General features: G+C 38.8%; 1 protein-coding gene across 1 annotated transcript in view; it reads left to right on the forward strand.

Annotated features, from left to right (window-relative positions):
• Window positions 1-19,218, forward strand: part of efl1 (elongation factor like GTPase 1) — a 146,257-nt gene that overhangs the window by 121,650 nt on the left and 5,389 nt on the right. The window contains exon 20 of the mRNA XM_022669519.2: window positions 3,509-3,693. Coding sequence (XP_022525240.2) covers window positions 3,509-3,693 — 185 coding nt within the window. The remainder of the gene's footprint in view (window positions 1-3,508; window positions 3,694-19,218) is intronic.

Here is a 19,218-nt window from a genome sequence, read left to right on the forward strand (position 1 = left end):
CAAATCCGCGCCCGAAACCCGCGGGCTTTTGTTTCAATAAACACAGCGTGAAAGCTCTCCGTTTAGGAAAGCAGCTGGACCTTATTAGACGAGATCATTTTCAAGGAGAGATTTAGAGCATGAAATACATAATCTTCATTTTTCTTTCTCTCCTGGCGGGAGATTTTCCCTCTCTCAAGAGCTAAGTCCTGCTTTGGGTCCAGGTGTTGATAATCCCAGATTACAGATACAAATCTAGGGTGTTATTACTGTTGGATTTGTCGCTACTGTTGCGAATCTTAAAGGGAAAGCGCGCATCAAAATCGTACGTACAAACGCTATTTCCCCTGATCTTAGCCAGGAGAGGTTTGGTGTCTTAGATGTTTTAAAAAAGTCCAGATCATAGGGCTGCACGATATTTAAGCATCGTTTAAGCATCGTCATCGCGATGTGCTCAAGTGCAGTAGTCACATCGCAAGATGTGCACGATTAAATCAAACACGCCATGTTGCAGTGTTTTTTAATTATTGATGCAAAGAAGTAGATACACAGCGCTGTCTCTGTGTCTGTGTGAGTGACAGACTGCTGCTGCCTGAGAAGCATGAGGGGGAGGGGCAGGAGTAAACACGAGGCAACCGGCGCATGGCCTCCATCCACATGGTTGGGCACGTGCTTCTAAACGTGAGCATGTGTGGAAAGCTGTGCTCCTCAGTCCAGCACAGTTTTGCGGTGCAGATATTTCCAGTTACAGCTGAATTCACGCTTTTAATCCCAGAAAAACGCTCTTACTTCCCTTTTAAAAAGCCATTGAAATTAAGGGCTGATTACTGTTGTCTTGTTGTTTTCCTCTGATTTTGAGTGCTCGGCGTTGACTGAAAAAGCAAGCGGATAGGGGCGGGGCTGTTGATGTCACAGGCCCTACATTGTTTACTATTGCGATATATATTAAAAAAAAAAAAAAAAAAAAGAACATTTGCAATGTTGTGCAGCCCTATATTGTTCGGTGATGCTTGAAAGTTTGTGAACCTTTTTTGAATTTTCGATATTTCTGCATAATAATCAACTAAAACATCATCAGATTTTCAGAAGTCTTAAAAGTAGATGAAGAGAACCCATTTTTAAAAAATGAGACACAAAATATTATACTTTGTCATTTATTTATTGAGAAAAATAATCCAAAATTTGCATTTATAATCAGGATTAGCAGTTAGTTTGAGGGTGAAATTACACTCGGGCGTTTTTTCAATCCTGTTTTAGTTAAAGAACAAGGATCTATCAAAGTCTGCTCTTTACGACACATGTCTGAGGAAGTGTATCATGACATGAACAAAGAAGATTTCTGAGGACGGAGAAGAAGAAGAGTTTTGACACTCATCAGGCTGGAAAAGCTTTTAAAACCATCTCTAAAGAGTTTGGTTTCTCCCCCAATTCAAATGGAGAAAATTCAAGACCACTGTTGCCCTCCCCAGGAGCGTTCAGCCAACAAGAATCACTCCAAGAACGAGGCGTGTAAATATCGGCGAGCTCACAAAGGGCCCCAGGGTAACTTCTAAGCAACAGAAGGCCTTTGGCTCACATTGGCTAATGTTAACATGTTCACAAGTTCACCATCAAGAGACTTTTTGGTTTAAATGTAAAGCAATATGTTTGGAGAAAGGAAAAGGCAGCATTCCAGCATAAAAACATTATGTCATCAGTAAAACATGGTGGTGGTAGTATCTTGTTTTGGGCTTGTTTTGCTGCATCTGGGCCAGGGCGACTTGCCATATAAGTTTGGATTACAATAATTGGATAACAAATGAATGCTCTAAAACAACCAGTTGCTTTGACTTTGTTCACTGTAGGCCAGCATTGACCAGAGGGCCGTGTGTGTGTGTGTGCGTGTGTGTGTGTGTGTGTGATGAGGGCATGGGGGCAGTACCGCTCTCTCGCTGTCTGTCAGCAGCTATTATTGTGGAAGCTAAACACTGTTAGCATGCTTTGGTCTCTGGGGTGAGTTTGTGAAGCACACACACCGTCCAGCTCTTCCCCTGTCACTTCCACATATTCTTCCAGCCCGGCTGGTGTGTGTGTAGGTGTGTGTGTGTGTGTGTGTTTATAAATGAAGGAGGATGTCCGGAGGAGAGCACACTCAAAAATCAACCTCTTGCTGTGTCTAATGTTCTGTTCATGGTGTGTGTGTGTGTGTGTGCATGTGTAAGTGCATGTGTTGTTGACTTTGTGTTTTTTAGCAAGTTATGGTATTCCTATAATCTAATTCAATAAAAAGAGTACAAACTGTTTTAAAGTGAAAGTACGGGTACAATTAAAAGAGAACGCACTCTACTGTAGTAAAAAGTATGATTATTGCATCACAATTTAACTCAGTTGACAGAGCAGTAACTGTACTATAGTGAATGTATAGGTACCGTATCTTAGTCTGACGCAATAAAAGAGCACACACAATTTTCTGAAGTTTTTTTTTGGTCTCAAATTTTTTCTTGAAGATTTTTTTGGGTAAAAATTTTTTGGGTCCAAAATTTTTCGAAGTTTTGGGTCAAAATTTTTTTGGGTGCCAAAATGTTTTCGGGTCAATATTTTTTTGGGTTTCAAAATTTTTCGGAATTTTTTGGGTCAATATTTTTTGGGTCCAAATTTCTCGAAGTTTTGTTTGGGTCCCAACATTTTTCGAAGTTTTTTTTGGTTTCAGATTTTTTTCGAAGATTTTTTTGGGTCCCAAAATTTTTCGAAGATTTTTTTGGGTCCCAAAATTTTTCGAAGATTTTTTATGGGTCAAAATTTTTTGGGTCCCAAAATTTTTCGATTTTTTTTTTTGGTCTCAAAATTTTTCTGAATTTTTTTAAGTTTTTTTTTTTGGGGTCCCAAAATTTTTCGTTGATTTTTTTTGGGTCAAATTTTTTTGGGTCCCAAAATTTTTCAAAAGTTTTTTAAGTTTTTTTTTTTTTTGGGTCCCTAAATTTTACGTTGATTTTTTGGTCTCAAAAATTTTTTTGGGTCCCAAAATTTTTCGAAGATTTTTTGGGTCAATTTTTTTTTTGGCATTATGGCATTACGATCTCACTCATTTAAAAGAGCACGCACTCTACTATAGCAAAGCTTATGATTATTGCATCACAATCTAACTCATTTATAAAAGCAGACAGTATACTATAGTGAAATTTAGAGTTATTGCATCATAATCTTACTTAATTAAAAGAGTGTAAAATGTACTATATTAAAAGTATAGGTACCGTATCATAATCTGACTCCATTAAAAGAGCACACACTCTACTATAGTAAAAAGTATGATTATTGCATCATAATCTAACACGATTAAGGACACACACTATAGTATACTATACTATAGTAAAAAGTATGATCATTGCATCACAGCCTAACTCAGATTAAAAGAGCAGGAATTGTACTATAAAGTAAAAATATGGTGACTGCATTAGAATCTAATTAAATTAGCAGAAACTGTGCTAAACTGCTATGTTTGTGTGTGTGTGTGTGTGTGTGTGTGTGTGTGTGTGTGTGTGTCTGGGTTTAGGTCGTGTGTATGGTGTTCTCTCTAAGCGTGAGGGGCGTGTCCTAAATGAAGAGATGAAGGAGGGAACGGACATGTTCATCATCAGGGCCGTCCTGCCTGTGGCCGAAAGCTTCGGGTTCGCGGACGAGATGAGGAAGAGGACCAGCGGCCTGGCCAGCCCACAACTGGTCTTCAGCCACTGGGAGGTAAGAAAAGGGTTTCCAGCCCCTGATACCCTTCAGTTCAGAACAGAACACTGGGCCAGTGCAATCTTACCCCTCTGATACCGTTCCAACCACCTGAGATACCATAGCATCTACATATAAACATCAATCAACATTCATACTGCTGTGGTACCACTCCGAGTGGTCCAGCAGGCTAAGCGCTGCCGCTATGATTGGCTAGGAGATTGCCATTCGAATCCTGTTCATGTAGCTTGCCATCAGCTGCCGGAGCCCCGAGAGAGCACAATTGGCCGTACTCTCTTTCTGAGTGGGTAGATGGCGATTTTTTCCTCACATCACTCCAAAGGGTGATGATGATCAGCACAAGGCGTCTCATCTGTGAGCTGATGTATCGGAACTGAGTCTCTGCGCTTTTCTCCGAGTGCCCTCCGAGTGATGCTACTCTGCAATGCCGCAGTTGTAGTTCAGCCGCAGTTCAAAAAAGTTCAAAGGAAGTGATTGACTTCACATGTATCACAGGAGGCATGTGCTAGTAGTCTTCACCCTCCTGGTGTGTTGGGGCATCACAAGTGATAGGGGGAGTCTTAATGAGTAGCTTGGGTAATTGGCCGTGTAAATTGGGGAGAAAATGAACAAAAAAAAACAATGGATACCACTTACATTATTAAACAGAGTAATGAATACATTAGTGGATTATCTAATAGATCAATCAGGTGGTTGATCGATTGATTGATTAATTGATTAACGCACAGATGAAGAATGATATGGAGAGTAGAATGAGGGATCATGCCGTTTCCTGCTGGTTGGAATGCTACACTTTTACACGTTTCTCTCCACATCGATCGTTTCTGGTCACGCCGGTCAGCCGGAGAGCAGCACGACTCCAGCAGCCGTCAGCTATTGACCCCAATACAATCCTCTGACCGCGCGCCGCTGCCAGAATACCAATACAGACCAGCCGTCTGCTGATCGGCGAGGATTGATCGCGTGTCAGTGTTGCTGACTTAGCAAATTGTTTATTTGCCTTTTTTTTTTTAAATCAACTAACAGTGGTACGCTGTGTGTGTGTTTGACAGAGAGAGAGAGAGAAAGGGAAAGAGAAAGAGAGACCTGCTATTCCCTATTTAATTTTATTATAATTTTTTTTTTAGGGCTGTGTATTGGCAAAAGCTTGGCGATACGCTACCTCTTCCGATACAGGAGCTACGATTTAATAGATTGTGAAAAACCGCTTTGGAAAAAGATAAGAGATCACTTAAAACGATGAGTTTCTTTGATTTTACCAAACTGAAAACCTCTGGAATATAATCAAGAGGAAGATGAATGATCACAAGCCATCAAACCACCAAGCTGAACTGCTTGAATTTCTGCACCAGGAGTAAAGCAGCATAAAGTTATCCAAAAGCAGCATGTAAGACTGGTGGAGGAGAACATGCCAAAAAACTGTGATTAAAAAACAGGGTTATTCTGGAAGTTCTGCATATTTTTTGTTATTTCAGCCATTTCTCATTTTCTGCAAATAAATGCTCTAAATGACGATATATATTTTTTTTTTTGAGAAACATTGTCTGTAGTTTATAAAATAAAAAAGACAATGTTAAATAGCAAAATTAGACCCTAGTTGACATGATAATTGTTCATTGTTAACTATGTCATGATGCTACAGTGCACGTCTGGAGGAATCTCTTCGTACTGGGACTTTTCTGCTGTAAGACGCAGCTTATCAAGCACATTTGCTGTAGTTGAGTACTTTAGAAACTCTCAAAGGTCATTAGATACTGTTCCACTGTGTGATTTTGCTTGTTGGTCAGGTGGAAAATCATTGGCTGCTTCGCTGCATGTCCTGCAGGAAAATACAAGGCCTACTGTGATTCAGTAGTAGAACACAGAAATAACCCTCTTTACTGTAGCGGCTGGATCTCAGTGGAGAACGGTGCAGTTATAGAGCCATTATAGCACTTTTATGCCATTTTTTATTAGCTTTTATTAGTTTATTATCTATTTTATTGGAATACATAGTGAGGAGTTACAGTTGTACAGGGCAGTTATTGAAAACTCTATTTAGAAAATCCACAAAAATATAAGAATTAAAATATGGCTCAGTGGTATCCACAAGGTTTGGTCCAGGCCTTCTACAGGTCTGAAAGGTTCAAAGGACCAAAATTTGTTCTGATCTAGAGTGGTGGTCTCTAGTGGTTAGATGAACTAAACCATGGCTTGGTTCATCTGCAGTGTTAAAGCTCTTATTTAGATGTTTTAGGCTTTTCAGACCATTTACAGGAAGTTGAGGCAGGCTATCATCACGCATTAAACAATAGAAGAAGAAAAAGTCACTCGTCACGCTGGAAAAAATGAAGAGACCACTTCAGTTTCTGAATCACTTTCTTAGATTTAGATATTTATATGTATATATTTGAGTAAAAATCAACATTGTTGTTTTATTCTATAAACCACAGACAACATTTCTCCCAAATTCCAAATAAAAATATTGTCATTTAGAGCATTTATTTGCAGAAAATGAGAAATGGCTGAAAGAACAAAAAAGATGCAGAGCGTTCAGACCTTAAAGAATGCAAAGAAAACAAATATATATCATATTCAAAAAGTTTTAAGAGTTTAAAAATCAATATTTGGTGCAATGAACCTGATTTTTAATCGCAGTTTTCGTGCATCTTGGCATCATGTTCTCCTCCACCAGTCTTCCTCCTTGTTTTTATTTTACTTTATGCCTTTACTCCTGGTGCAAAAAATCAAGCAGTTCAGCTTGGTTTGATGGCTTGTGATCATCCATCTTCCTCTTGATTATATTCCAGAGGTTTCAATTTGGTAAAATCTCATTTTTAACTAGTCGTTTATTTATTTTTGTTTCCAGAGCTGTATGTATATTGATACACCCATAGATGTTCTGCCTTTTTTAAGCATGTTAATTATTTAGCTCCTTTCTGCAAAAACACACTTTATGAACAGTTTCCTCGTATAAAACACATTAAATCAGCTATGATTTCCCAGAAGTCCCTCCTACTATTAAGATGCATCATCAGAAATGGGACCCAAGGAAATCCCACTGCTGCTGTGGCAAACATAGGGTTGCATTTTTTAGTTCGTCTGGATCGTCCCTTGGCTTTTTAATTTTTTTTAAAACTAATATAAGATAAGTTTCTTAAAAACTTCACTAAACTCAGTAGTATAAAGTACAGTATAAAGAAACTTTACTCGCTTTGTATAGTTAAAAAGTTTTCTTCAGTTTAAATTTCCCTTTAATTATTATTATTTTTTTGCCTTAAATTTCCCAAACAGGTTGTTTCTGTGAAAAGCTGTAAAGAAGCAGTCAGGGTCGAGTACACCGCCGGGCTTTGTTGCAGAGTCTCACATCCTGAGCTTTTGTATCTTTATAATAGGAGCAAATTGAGCTCCTTGCAGGCTGCAGTTTGGCCGATACACATACATTATAGAACACACACTCCGCCCTGAGGACACGCTCACATCCTGCCCTGGATCAGTTACTGAGGAAATCAAATTAGACGTGCAATTAAAGAAAAAAAGATGCTGATGATAGGTATAGGTAACTATAGAAACTATAGGTATATTTTGGGTTATATTAATTGTTATGTTGCATAGTATTCTTGTTTATGTTTAATAACTAGGGTTGCCAATTCATTGCATTCATTAGTATGTGTTAATTCACAAACTCATTTTAAAGACTTTTTAATTCTCACCACTGAAACTTTTATTAATGGATTTTACTTCTATAAATCTGATTTAAATCTATTCAGGTCAGTGAAAAACAGTTCCCATCATACGCAGATACAACAATATTTACAACATAGAATAGATAAAGTACAATAAATAAAATAGATACAATATACACAATAACTATAGACATTAGATACTGCACTGTATATTTATTTATTTATTTATTTATTTATGTTCTCCACATTGTTAAAAGTGAAAATCTGCCCAGGACTAATATACAGATGTATTACACACAGAGTGATCTATTTAAAGTATTTATTTATTTTATTGTTGATGATAATGACTTTCAGCTAATAAAACCCCGTTATTCACATCATTATTTAAGACCAATTTAAGACTTTTGGCAGCAGTGTGGGCAGTGTGCCAAGTCCTGCTGGAAAATGAAATCCTCATCTTCCAGCGGAGGGAAGCATGAAGTGCTGTGAGATTTCGTGGGAAAACAAAACTGCACTGACTTTCGACTTGATAATAAGACACAGTGGGTTTGGAGAGCCATGGAGATATGGATTTTATTTTCCAGCAGGACTTGGCACACTGCCAAAAGCGCCAGTTGGTCTTAAAGAATATTCTAATTTTCTGATACACTGATTTTGGGGTTTTTATTGACCGTAAGCCATACTCATAATCATCAACAATAAAAGAAATAAACGCTTTTCTCAGGGTGTGGTGTAGGGAAGACGTGGAGGCGGACGTAAACGCAGGTAAGAAATAAATATTTTATAATTAAATAAATAACAAATAAACAAAAACATGTAACAAAGATAAACCAAAAACCAATGACCAAAATAAACAGTGAAACAAAATAACATAAACCTAAACAAACAAGAGATACTAGAAATAAACTAACAGGGCTAGGGAAATATATATATGCAAGGGAATAAACTAGAAATAAACAAGGAAATAAACCATAAATGTGAAAACAAGAAATAAACGAGAAACGAGGGACTAAGGCTATAGGAGACAAGGAAACACTGAGAGAAACTATGGAACACTGAGAGAGACAAACAACAGGGGTTAGTGCAAAAACCGACAAAGACGAAGTGGCACAGGGGATCTATTTATATGAACAGGAAACACACTAGAAGTGGATACACTTGGGGAAGGGGCGGAGCTACAAAATGAGACACGTGGTGGAAACTACTGAGACAGGAGACACAGAGGGGCACAGGTCACGTGGGGAAAAAACACACAGAGACGTGAGACAAGACAGGAACAGGGCGAGGACGTGACAGCTTTAAATATATCAGTCTTTGTGTAATACATCTATATAATATATGAGTTTCACATTCTAATTTTTTTTGTCAGATGCACTAGTAGTTTTTCTGGGCATATTTTCTCTTTTAATAGCAGGACAAATTTAAATATTATATGTATATATGTAACTCTGGCAATTTAGGCTTCTTTTAATCTTCTTTATAAGCTACTTCTGTGATTACAGACCGTAGCTAAGAGAGCCCACCACAGTGCAGGTTTTGGTGGTGTGTTAATGTGTGTTGTGCTGGTATGAGTGCATTATACACTACAGCAGTGCTGCTTGAGTTTTTAAACGTCTCAGTGTCGCCAACAGTGACCTGCCACTCAATTTACAGAGCAGGGTGTCCGAGTGCTGAAGAGCAAAGTGCAGAATATGTGAATATGTGTCTCTCTGTCTGTCTCTGTTTATCTAGCTAGTTAAATATATATACTGTAAACACACAAATAAACAAGCTATTATCTGCAAATCCCGGAATGTCCCCAAACTTTTGACCGGCGGTGTCTTCAGCTTAAGAGTGTAATAAGCTCCTTGTGAAGGTCAGGAGTGTGCAGGGGGTGGAAGTGTGCTTTCAGCAATTAGACTTGTCGAGATCTCAGACTGTGGAGGGGGTGTGGGGTGGATAGTCGTAGGTAGGGGGTGGGAAGGAGGGTGGGGTTGTTGGGGGTGGGGGGGGTGTTTTGGTGCATCAAAGCCCGGAGACGCCACATGTGCCCGGCTTTAGCCTGACGACTGGCAGGCCTCTCTCCACACCCAGCCTGGAAACTGGAGAGAGCGCTGTGGCCATATGGTGTTGGAGTCATCTTGGGTAATGGGTCATTCTGTCTGCTTCATCGCACACACTAACACACACACACACACACACACACACACACACACACAGGTCTGTTTCAGGACAGAGGGTCACTCAAGTGTTTGGTAACACTTTCTATGAATCAGGTATCTATAAAGCTTCATAAACCATTCATAATGCTTTATAACACTTGACATAAGCCTTTCTAACTAACATAAACATAAATGTTTTTCATCTCAAACATAAAACGTTAAAACATCACAGTATAAGGCTTTATATCACAAAGCGATATAATGCATTTGCTGTTCTTAACATTGTTGGTGAGACCTGTTTCATAAAGCTTAATAGATGTTGAGTTCATTCATCTAGAGGGAAGGCATCGCTGTGGATCTTGGTAATAATTCAGCCTGTAATTTTCTCAGACGACGTATAAGAAAAACCTGTACATGGTCATTCTGGATGGGAATAAAATCAGCCTGCATTTACTGTGGTAAAACAAGCTACACGTGATGAAACGCTAGCTAATATATACACCGCTAGACTCGGGGTTCCTCAGTGTAGCGCTGTCGGGCAGGCAGCATTTACTAGCTCTAAATGCTGCTAACCACAGCTAGCGCTTTTCCCCTTACAAGGGAAAAATTAAAGTGCTGAAAATGCGCTTTAGTACCTTATAGTCCATACAATATGGTAATATTCACATTTTCTGAGATACTGACTTTTGGGTTTTTTTTATTAGCTGTAAGCCGTAATCATCAACAATAAAAACATGGTCATTCTGGACAGGAATAAAATCACAGAGGACCCCCCCCACCCCCATAAAAGGGAAAAGTACCCCTGGACCCCCTGAGAAGCTAATCCCGTCCGGATATGGCTAAAGTCTACTGGGAAAAATATCTTGAAATGTGTTGTAGAGGCCTATGGAGCAGTCAATGATCTCTCACCAGGAGGTACACTATCCCCCAATTTTCAGGCAAGGCAAGACTTTTTGTGGCAAGCCTCCATGTCCAATCAGACCACACCTGTAATCATTTGCATATCTTGCATATGTGCCTGAGGTGTGACTGCATGTCAAGTTTGTCCACATATATATATACAATAAAATTAAATATATACACAATAAAATTAAAATAGATCAGTCTGTGTAAAACATCTATATAATATACAAGTTTCACATTTTGAACTGAATTAATAAAATAAAGTCACTTTTTAATGATATTCTGATTTTTTTGAGATGCACCTGTACCTGTTGCTAAATCTCCACACACTCTTCTCAGACATTAAGACCAAATGGAGATGTTCAGCAGCCTCTAATAGACCTGTGTAAGAGGTTTCAGACCCTGTGTGACATGCTGCTCTAATGCTTATCTGATGCTGCTGTTTTTAGATCTGCAATGTTCTTTGTCTCTGCAGGTAATGGATATGTCATCATGTCGGATGTGGGAGTGTGGTGGCGGTCACTGTAAACAGTCGGCTAATTGACTTCTTTTAATATAAAAAAAGTCTGCCCACAGTTGTGCAGAATTGTCCGTATTTCAGCATACAGCTCTGGAAAAAAAAAATAAGAGACAGCTTAAAATGATGTTTTTCTTTGATTTTACCAAATTAAAAACCTTTAGAATATAATCAAGAGGAAGATGGATGATCACAAGCAATCAAACCAAACTGAACTGCTTACATGTTTGCACCAGGAGTAAAGCAGCATAAAGTTATCCAAAAGCAGTGTGTAAAACTGGTGGAGGAGAACATGATGCCAAGATTCATGCCAGAAAACTGTGATTAAAAAGCAGATTTATTCCACCAAATATTGATTTCTGAACTTTTAAAACTTTATAAATATAAACTTGTTTTCTTTGCATTGTTTGAGGTCTGAAAGCTCTGCATCCTTTTTGTTATTTTAGTCATTTCTAAAAAAACTACAATGTTCATTTTACTCAAACATATACCTATACATAGTAAAATAAGATAAACTGATTTAGAAACTGAAGTCTCTTATTTTTTTCCAGAGCTGTTAGTCTTGAATGTACCTGTTAGGGTCATTGTCTTGCTGCGTGACCCACATTCTCTTGAGATTCGCCTCACGAACAGGTGCCCTGATATTTTTTCTCTGAATTTGCTGGAATAATTCAGAATATATTGTTCTATCGGTGATGGCAGGCCATCCTGGCAGTGTTTCACAGATGAGATATGGATTTATGCTGGAAAGCAGTGTTTTCCTTTCTCCAAAAAGCTTGAAACACTTCTTATCTAAACCAAAAAGATTAACTGTCTCATCCATCCACAAAGCGGCAGTGGCATTCTGGTATGTCCACGTTTAGCTTTATCAAACTGCAAACGGGCAGCAATGTTCTTTTTTTTTTAAAGCAAAAGCTTTCTCATTGTTTACAACAGTGTTTGGTGGATTCAAAAACATTAACACTAGCCAGTGTTAGGAAGGCCTTCAGTTGCTTAGAAGTTACCTTGGGTTGAACTATGTGAACTTGCAGACTTTTACACAACTTGCTCTTGGCATGATCCTTGTTAGTGGAAGGTAATAATGGTCTTGATTTTTTTCTATTTTTAATTTTTACCAAATAGGTGTTGATATAATGATAACTATACAGCACTGGGGGAAAAAATAAGAGACCACTTAAAAATGATGAGTTTCTTTGTTTTTACCAAATTGAAAACCTCTGGAATATAATCAAGAGGAAGACTGATGATCACAAGCCATCAAACCAAACTGAACTGCTTGAACTTTTGCACCAGGAGTGTAAAGCATAAAGTTATCCAAAAGCAGTGTGTAAGACTGGTGGAGGAGAACACGATGCCAAGATTCATGAAAACTGTGATTAAAAACCAGGGTTAATCCACCAAATATTGATTTCTAAACTCTTAAAACTTTATGAATATAAACATGTTTTCTTTGCATTATTTAAGGCCTGAAAGCTCAGCCATTTCTCATTTTCTGCAAAAAAATGACGATATTTATATTTGGAATTTGGGAGAAATGTTGTCTGAAGTTTATAGAATAAAACATATATATATATATATATATATATATATACAGTGAGTCCAAGAAGTATTTGATCCCTTGTTGATTTTCTTCGTTGGCCCACTAATAAAGACATGATCATTCTATACTTTTAATGGTAGATGTATTCTTACATGGAGAGACAGAATATTAAAAAGAAAATCCAGAAAATAAATCTAAGGAATATATATTAATTGATTTGTATTTCATGGAGTGAAATAAGTATTTGATCCCTTAGTATTCATTAGCAGTTCTGGCTTTTACACACCAGTTAGACACTCCCAATCAACTTGTTACCTGACCTGAAGCCACCTGTTCTCACTAATCACTTGGTGTGAAAAACACCTGTCCACAGAATCAGACAGATCACACAGATTTCAAGTCTCCAACATGGGTAAAACCAAAGAGCTGTCACAGGACCTCAGAGTCAGAATTGTTGACCTTCACAAAGCTGGAATGGGCTACAAAAAGATTAGGAAGGTGTTGGATGTGAAAGTAACAACTATTGGTGCAATTATCAGAAAGTTTAAAGAGTATAACATGACAATCAACAGACCTCGGCCCGGTGCTCCAAAGAAGATTTCGCCTCGTGGGGTGGCAATGATGCTGAGAACGGTCAGAAATCGTCCTGCAACCACTCGGCAGGAGTTAGCAAATGACCTGAAGGCAGCTGGGACCACAGTTTGCAAGGAAACAATTGGCAACACTTTGCGCAACAATGGATTCACATCCTGCAGTGCCCGAAAGGTACCCCTGCTGAAGAGAGCACATGTGGAGGCGCGCCTCAAGTATGCCAATGATCATTTGAAAGATGAACCAAGTTATTGGGAGAAGGTTTTGTGGTCAGACGAGACCAAAATTGAACTTTTTGGCCTCAACTCCACCCGCCATGTGTGGAGGAAGAAAAATGCTGCCTATGACCCCAAGAACACTGTGCCCACCGTCAAGCATGGAGGTGGAAGCATAATGTTTTGGGGGTGTTTCTCTGCCAAGGGTACAGGGCTACTTCACCGCATCACTGGGAAGATGGATGGAGCCATGTACCGCACAATCCTGAGGGACAACCTCCTCCCCTCTGCCAGGGATCTGAAAATGGGCCGTGGTTGGGTCTTCCAACATGATAACGACCCTAAACGTACAGCAAAGGCAACAAAGGATTGGCTCAAGAAAACACAAGAAAATCACATTAAGGTCATGGAGTGGCCCAGCCAGTCGCCAGACCTCAATCCGATCGAAAATCTATGGAGGGAGCTGAAGGTCAGAGTTGCCAAGCGACAGCCCACCAACCTTCATGATTTAGAGAGGATCTGCAAAGAAGAGTGGGCCAAAATTCCCCGTGGTGTGTGTGCTAAACTTGTGGTTAACTACAACAAACGTCTCACCGCTGTGCTTGCAAACAAAGGCTTTGCCACTAAGTATTGAGTGTGTTTGGCAAGAGGGATCAAATACTTATTTTCTTCATTGAAATACAAATTAATTAAAATATATTCTTTAAAATTATATTCTGGATTTTTGTCTTGATATTCTGTCTCTCCATGTTAGAATATATCTACCATTAAAAGTGCAGAAGGATAGTGTCTTTATTAGTGGGCAAACAAAGAAAATCAGCAAGGGATCAAATACTTCTTGGACTCACTGTATATACAGTACATGTATCTGTGCAGGACAGTGTGTATAACTGTAATGAGGCCACATCCTGCAGGGCGTACATCTTCTTATTGCATTTACTTCTGGTACAACACACACACACACACACGCAGACAGGCACAGAGTGCTCTCAGGGGCATGCACATGACTCAAATTGTCCCACTTGGCACTAACATGGTGTGTGTCTCTTTGTGTGTGTGTGTGTGTGTGTGTGTCTGGCTGGGGTGAGGTAATGTAATTCTGTAAATTCAAACCTTACGCTATTGGATTTGTGTTCTGCTTCAGAGTTCGGAGGGTTTAGAAATGTGGAAGTGCTTTACGCTGCAGTGGTGTGTGTGTAGTTTATATTCATATGCATGTGTGTATGCATGCATTAACGTATGTGTGCATGCATGTTAATGTGTGTGTGTGTGTGTGTGTGTGTGTGTGTGGGTGTATAAATGTATTTTATTGAGATTTTAAGTGATAGCCCAACACAAAGTGGCACATACCGTATTTTTTGTACTATAAGGCGCATTTAAAATCCTTTAATTTTCCCAAAAATTGTCAGTGCGCCTTATGTACAAATTTTGCCAGTCAGATATTAAGGAGCAGTAAAGCCACTCAGCTGAAGTACAGAGTTATACAGGAGTTTTAGTAAAGTTTCTCCAGTACCAAGGCTGGAGCAGTATTAGCATTAGCCGCTAACCGCAGCACTAGCTCTTTTGCCGTTCACAAGGGCGTATATCGGACTGTAATCTGCATGTTTATTGTGTTAAAAGAAGCTACGTGGGATAAACCGCTAAATAATTTCGCCCACTCAGGGTTGCTCAGTGTAGTTCTGTCGGACTACTAATTTACTAATGCAAACCATGGCTATCTCTATCCCATGAGAAAGGAAACAGGGCGACACCCTTGTACCTTACTGTCACTTAAAATGCGCATTATAGCACAGTGCGTCTTATAGTCAATAAAATACGGTAATTGTGAAGTGGAACGAAAATGATTTTAGTCAAACAAATATATGAAATCTATTTTCTGGTCTTTTTTCATACATAAGGTGCATTTTAAGAGACACTATAGCTAAGGAACTTCCAATTCAGCAGCTCTCACCGCTGGGATGTGGTGGGGGGAGGTTAGCTAACTAAGTTAAGTAAAGCTAAGCTATGTAAACAAAACTGTAATAAAAAAAAATACCTCCTTTTAAAGTCAAACGAGCGCTGGATGTTAATCTACACAGATTTCTCTACGTAAAAACTGTTTATTTGAGTGAGTAAAGCACTTCTGTTTATTTACAGTAAGCTTAGATTTCCAAAAAATTTCCAGCACTAGGCTGGAACATTAGAATTAGCATTAGCGGCTAACCGCTCCAGCAGTGCTAGCCAGGGTTAGGAGCAGGCTGCAGGCTGATAATACTCCCCACTGTATGGGGAAATAGTGAGCGCGGTTAGCGGGTAATGCTAATGTTGCTCCAGCAGTGCTAGCCGGGGTTATAAGCAGGCTACAGGCCGATTAATACTCCCCTCTGAACGGAGAAATAGCAAGCGTGGTTAGCGGCTAATGCTAATGATGCTCCAGCCTCGGTGCAGGAGAACTAAACTGAAACTCCTGTATAACTGTACATCAGCGGAGTGTCTTTACTGCTTATTACAACCTGGATTAAAAGGCGCACTGACGTTTTTTGGGAAAATGAAAGCGTTTTTAGTGCGCCTTATAGTGCAAAAAATACGGTACACGGAATTTCTTTGTCAGGTTTCTGTGAAGCAGTTCCACTCTAGCAACCGTTACTACAAAACACCGTATTCATGATCGTAACTTGCGGATTCTAGAAGTAGTAGTTCTGTCTTAGACATTAAATAGAACTCTGATCTTCCACTCTGGCGTGTTCATGGTTCCAGAGTGGTAAATGATGTGGATTGTATCTGATCTGCAGTAACACTCTGTTTAAACAGCAGTGAAAGTTTCAGCGAAAGGGTTGCCAGTACGGAAAATATTCCCCATAAACTCTCACCCTGGTAGATGCCCAACATCTATTAACGTTATAGAGAACGTGTGTGTGTGCGTGTGTGCGTGTGTTTTTTTTGTGTGTGTGTGTGTGTGTGTGTGTGTGCATGTGCGTGTGTGTGTTTTTTGTGTGTGTGTGTGTTGGAAGGATGTGGGAGATTATTGATAGGGGGATTTTGGGGCCACCCATGTGTATGTGTGTGTGTCTGCTGAAGCCATTAGTCAGAGCGTTTTCAGCCTGGGTGACCTGTGGCAGGGAAATGTGTGCGTAAGTGTGTGTGTGTATATAAGTGTGTGTGTGTGTGTGTATGTGTGTGTGTGTGTGAGCGAGCAGGTTATAACCAGCCTGAGTCTTATAAAGTCTGTCCCTCATCACCTCTGTATTTTCTGGAAACATCGTATTTCTCAGTCCTCGTTCTCCAGTGTGAGAATCATGATATAATGGGTTAACGGTCAATTAAAGACTATTTTATTCACTCAGAATATTAAACAATTACTCCCATAACGTATCAAAAAGTTTACAACCAGAATGTGTCTAATTAAGTACTGCAACGTCACAGCTCATTTAAATATACACATATAAGTTACACTGTATGCACTGCAAATCTGAATTTAACAGCTTTTTACATGTGTGTAACTAAAATTACCACAGCATTTGATTGCATATTTATTTTTTTACAACTTGATACTTTTTTAATAACATGTAATCCTATATTACATATTACAAGTATAATATCAGTGTAATTCTGCAATTTGTAACATTTATGTAACGTGTAATTGCATATCATAGCTTAACGATTTGTTACATTTGTGTAATTGGAAATAATATAGTTTTTCAACATCAAACATCGTTTTGTTATTGCATATTGAATTTCTGTAATTTATAGTTGCGCACTGGAATTCAATAAAATTTGTGAACATTACGATGTAATTGTTACATTTGTAAAACATATAATTTACATATCAAATTCTGCATATTGTTACATTTGAGTAATTGCATATAGTAACTTTGCAACTTGTTACATTTGTGTAATTACATATCATAGCTTTAAAGCTTGTTACATTTTTGTAATTAAGTATCTTAACTTTTTACAACTTGTTACACTTGTTTAATTACATATTATAACTATTCAACTTGTTGTACTTGTGAAATTACATATCATAACTTTTAACAACTTGTTACACTTGTGTAATTACATATCGTAACTTTTCAACTTGTTACAATTGTGTAATACCTTATTGCAACTTTTCAACTTGTTACATTTGTGTATTTACATATCGTAACTTTTAACAACTTGTTACATTTGTGTAATTACATATCTAAACTTTTCAACTTGTTACATTTGTGTAAATACATATTGTAACTTTTTACAACTTGTTACGTTTGTTTAAGCAATGTAGCAAATTAGACTACCAAATGCAGTTTAAAAAAGTAAAAAAACACAAGCTGTGTGAACATTGCTGTGAAGATTTGATTGTATCTCAGCAGTGAGTATTTTTTTTAATGTATTTTATGTTGCTGTTTGAACAAACCTTGTATCTCCAAAATGAAGGGATTATTAAAGCAGAGTGGATAAAAATTCAAACCTTTTTTTTTTAAGATTTTGGCGCTGTGTTAAAGACAGCATGGTAAAGGAAGACTGTGGGAGAAGGGAAAATGGGCATACACACATTATATTCTCAGAGAGAGAGAGTGTGTGTGTGTGTGTGTGTGTGTGTGTGACACCTATGGAGTTGAGTAGGTGTCAATATCATCAGTGTAATGTTACACCATTTGCAAGGGTGCTAATTCTTAGTGCTGTCGTGTCACAGAGAGCATCCAGAGCACCGTGTGTGTGTGTGTGTGTGTGTGTGTGTGTGTGTGTGTGTGCACGCTCACGCAGGCACATGGCAGACTCTGACACTAGTGGAGACAGGTGTCATAGCCTGGACCTGTGTGTGTGTGTGTGTGTGTGTCTTCCTGCTGCGTTGTGAGGCCATTAGACACATATGCCAGGGTACCGGGGCTGCCAAATGTCTTTCTGCCCCTGGCAGGAGGCATAAACACACACACGCACACACACACACACACACACAAAGAAGCGATGGGTATAGACAGTACATGCACTCCAGGTCAGCTTATCTAATTGTGTGTGAGGCTTCAGGTTGAGGAGCCGTGTGTGTGTGTGTGTGTGTGTTTCTCCTACAGAGAGAGACGTGATGCTGTAAGGGTGTCTAGGTAGTGACACTAGACCGTTATGTGATCGTGACATACAGCTGGTGTCACTCAGTGTTAGACCTGCCTGTCACACAAATATACACACACCACACGCCCCACGCTGTCACACACGCCGACAGATGAGGCCTCATTAAAAAGTTCTGTCTGGTTTGATTCCCGTTCATCAGTGGTCTCCTCCGCTGTTATGTAATAATTAGAGCACTGAGTGGAGACTCATCAGCGCTGATGAAAGCTGAAGATGATTCCTCAGAGCCGTCCAGCCGCACGGCTTCATACAGATTATTGCTTATTTATCACATCATCTCAACTGTTACCAGCCTGACAGAAATCACAATGTCTGTGTTTGAGTGTCTGTTTGGGTTTTAACACAAATGGGTTTATTATTATTCTCATCTGTTTGTTGTTTGGTTATGGCTCTTTTGTTTGGATGTCATTTATTTGGCTTTATTTTACAGGTTTGTAAATCAGTTTGTTGTTTGATTGAAGCTCTAATGTTTGTGTCTTTTCAATGTGTTGTTTGGTTGAGGCTCTAATGTTTGTGTTTTATCTCAGTTTGTTGTTTGGTTGAGGCTCTAATGTTTGTGTTTGATCTCAGTTTGTTATTTGGTTGAGGCTCTAATGTTTGTGTTTGATCTCAGTTTGTTGTTTGGTTGAGGCTCTAATGTTTGTGTTTGATCTCAGTTTGTTATTTGGTTGAGGCTCTAATGTTTGTGTTTGATCTCAGTTTGTTGTTTGGTTGAGGCTCTAATGTTTGTGTTTGATCTCAGTTTGTTGTTTGGTTGAGGCTCTAATGTTTGTGTTTGATCTCAGTTTGTTATTTGGTTGAGGCTCTAATGTTTGTGTCTGATCTCAGTTTGCTGTTTGGTTGAGGCTCTAAATTTTGGATGTGA

This window comes from Astyanax mexicanus, chromosome 16 (genome assembly GCF_023375975.1).
Source record: "Astyanax mexicanus isolate ESR-SI-001 chromosome 16, AstMex3_surface, whole genome shotgun sequence".
Lineage (NCBI taxonomy): Eukaryota > Metazoa > Chordata > Actinopteri > Characiformes > Acestrorhamphidae > Astyanax > Astyanax mexicanus.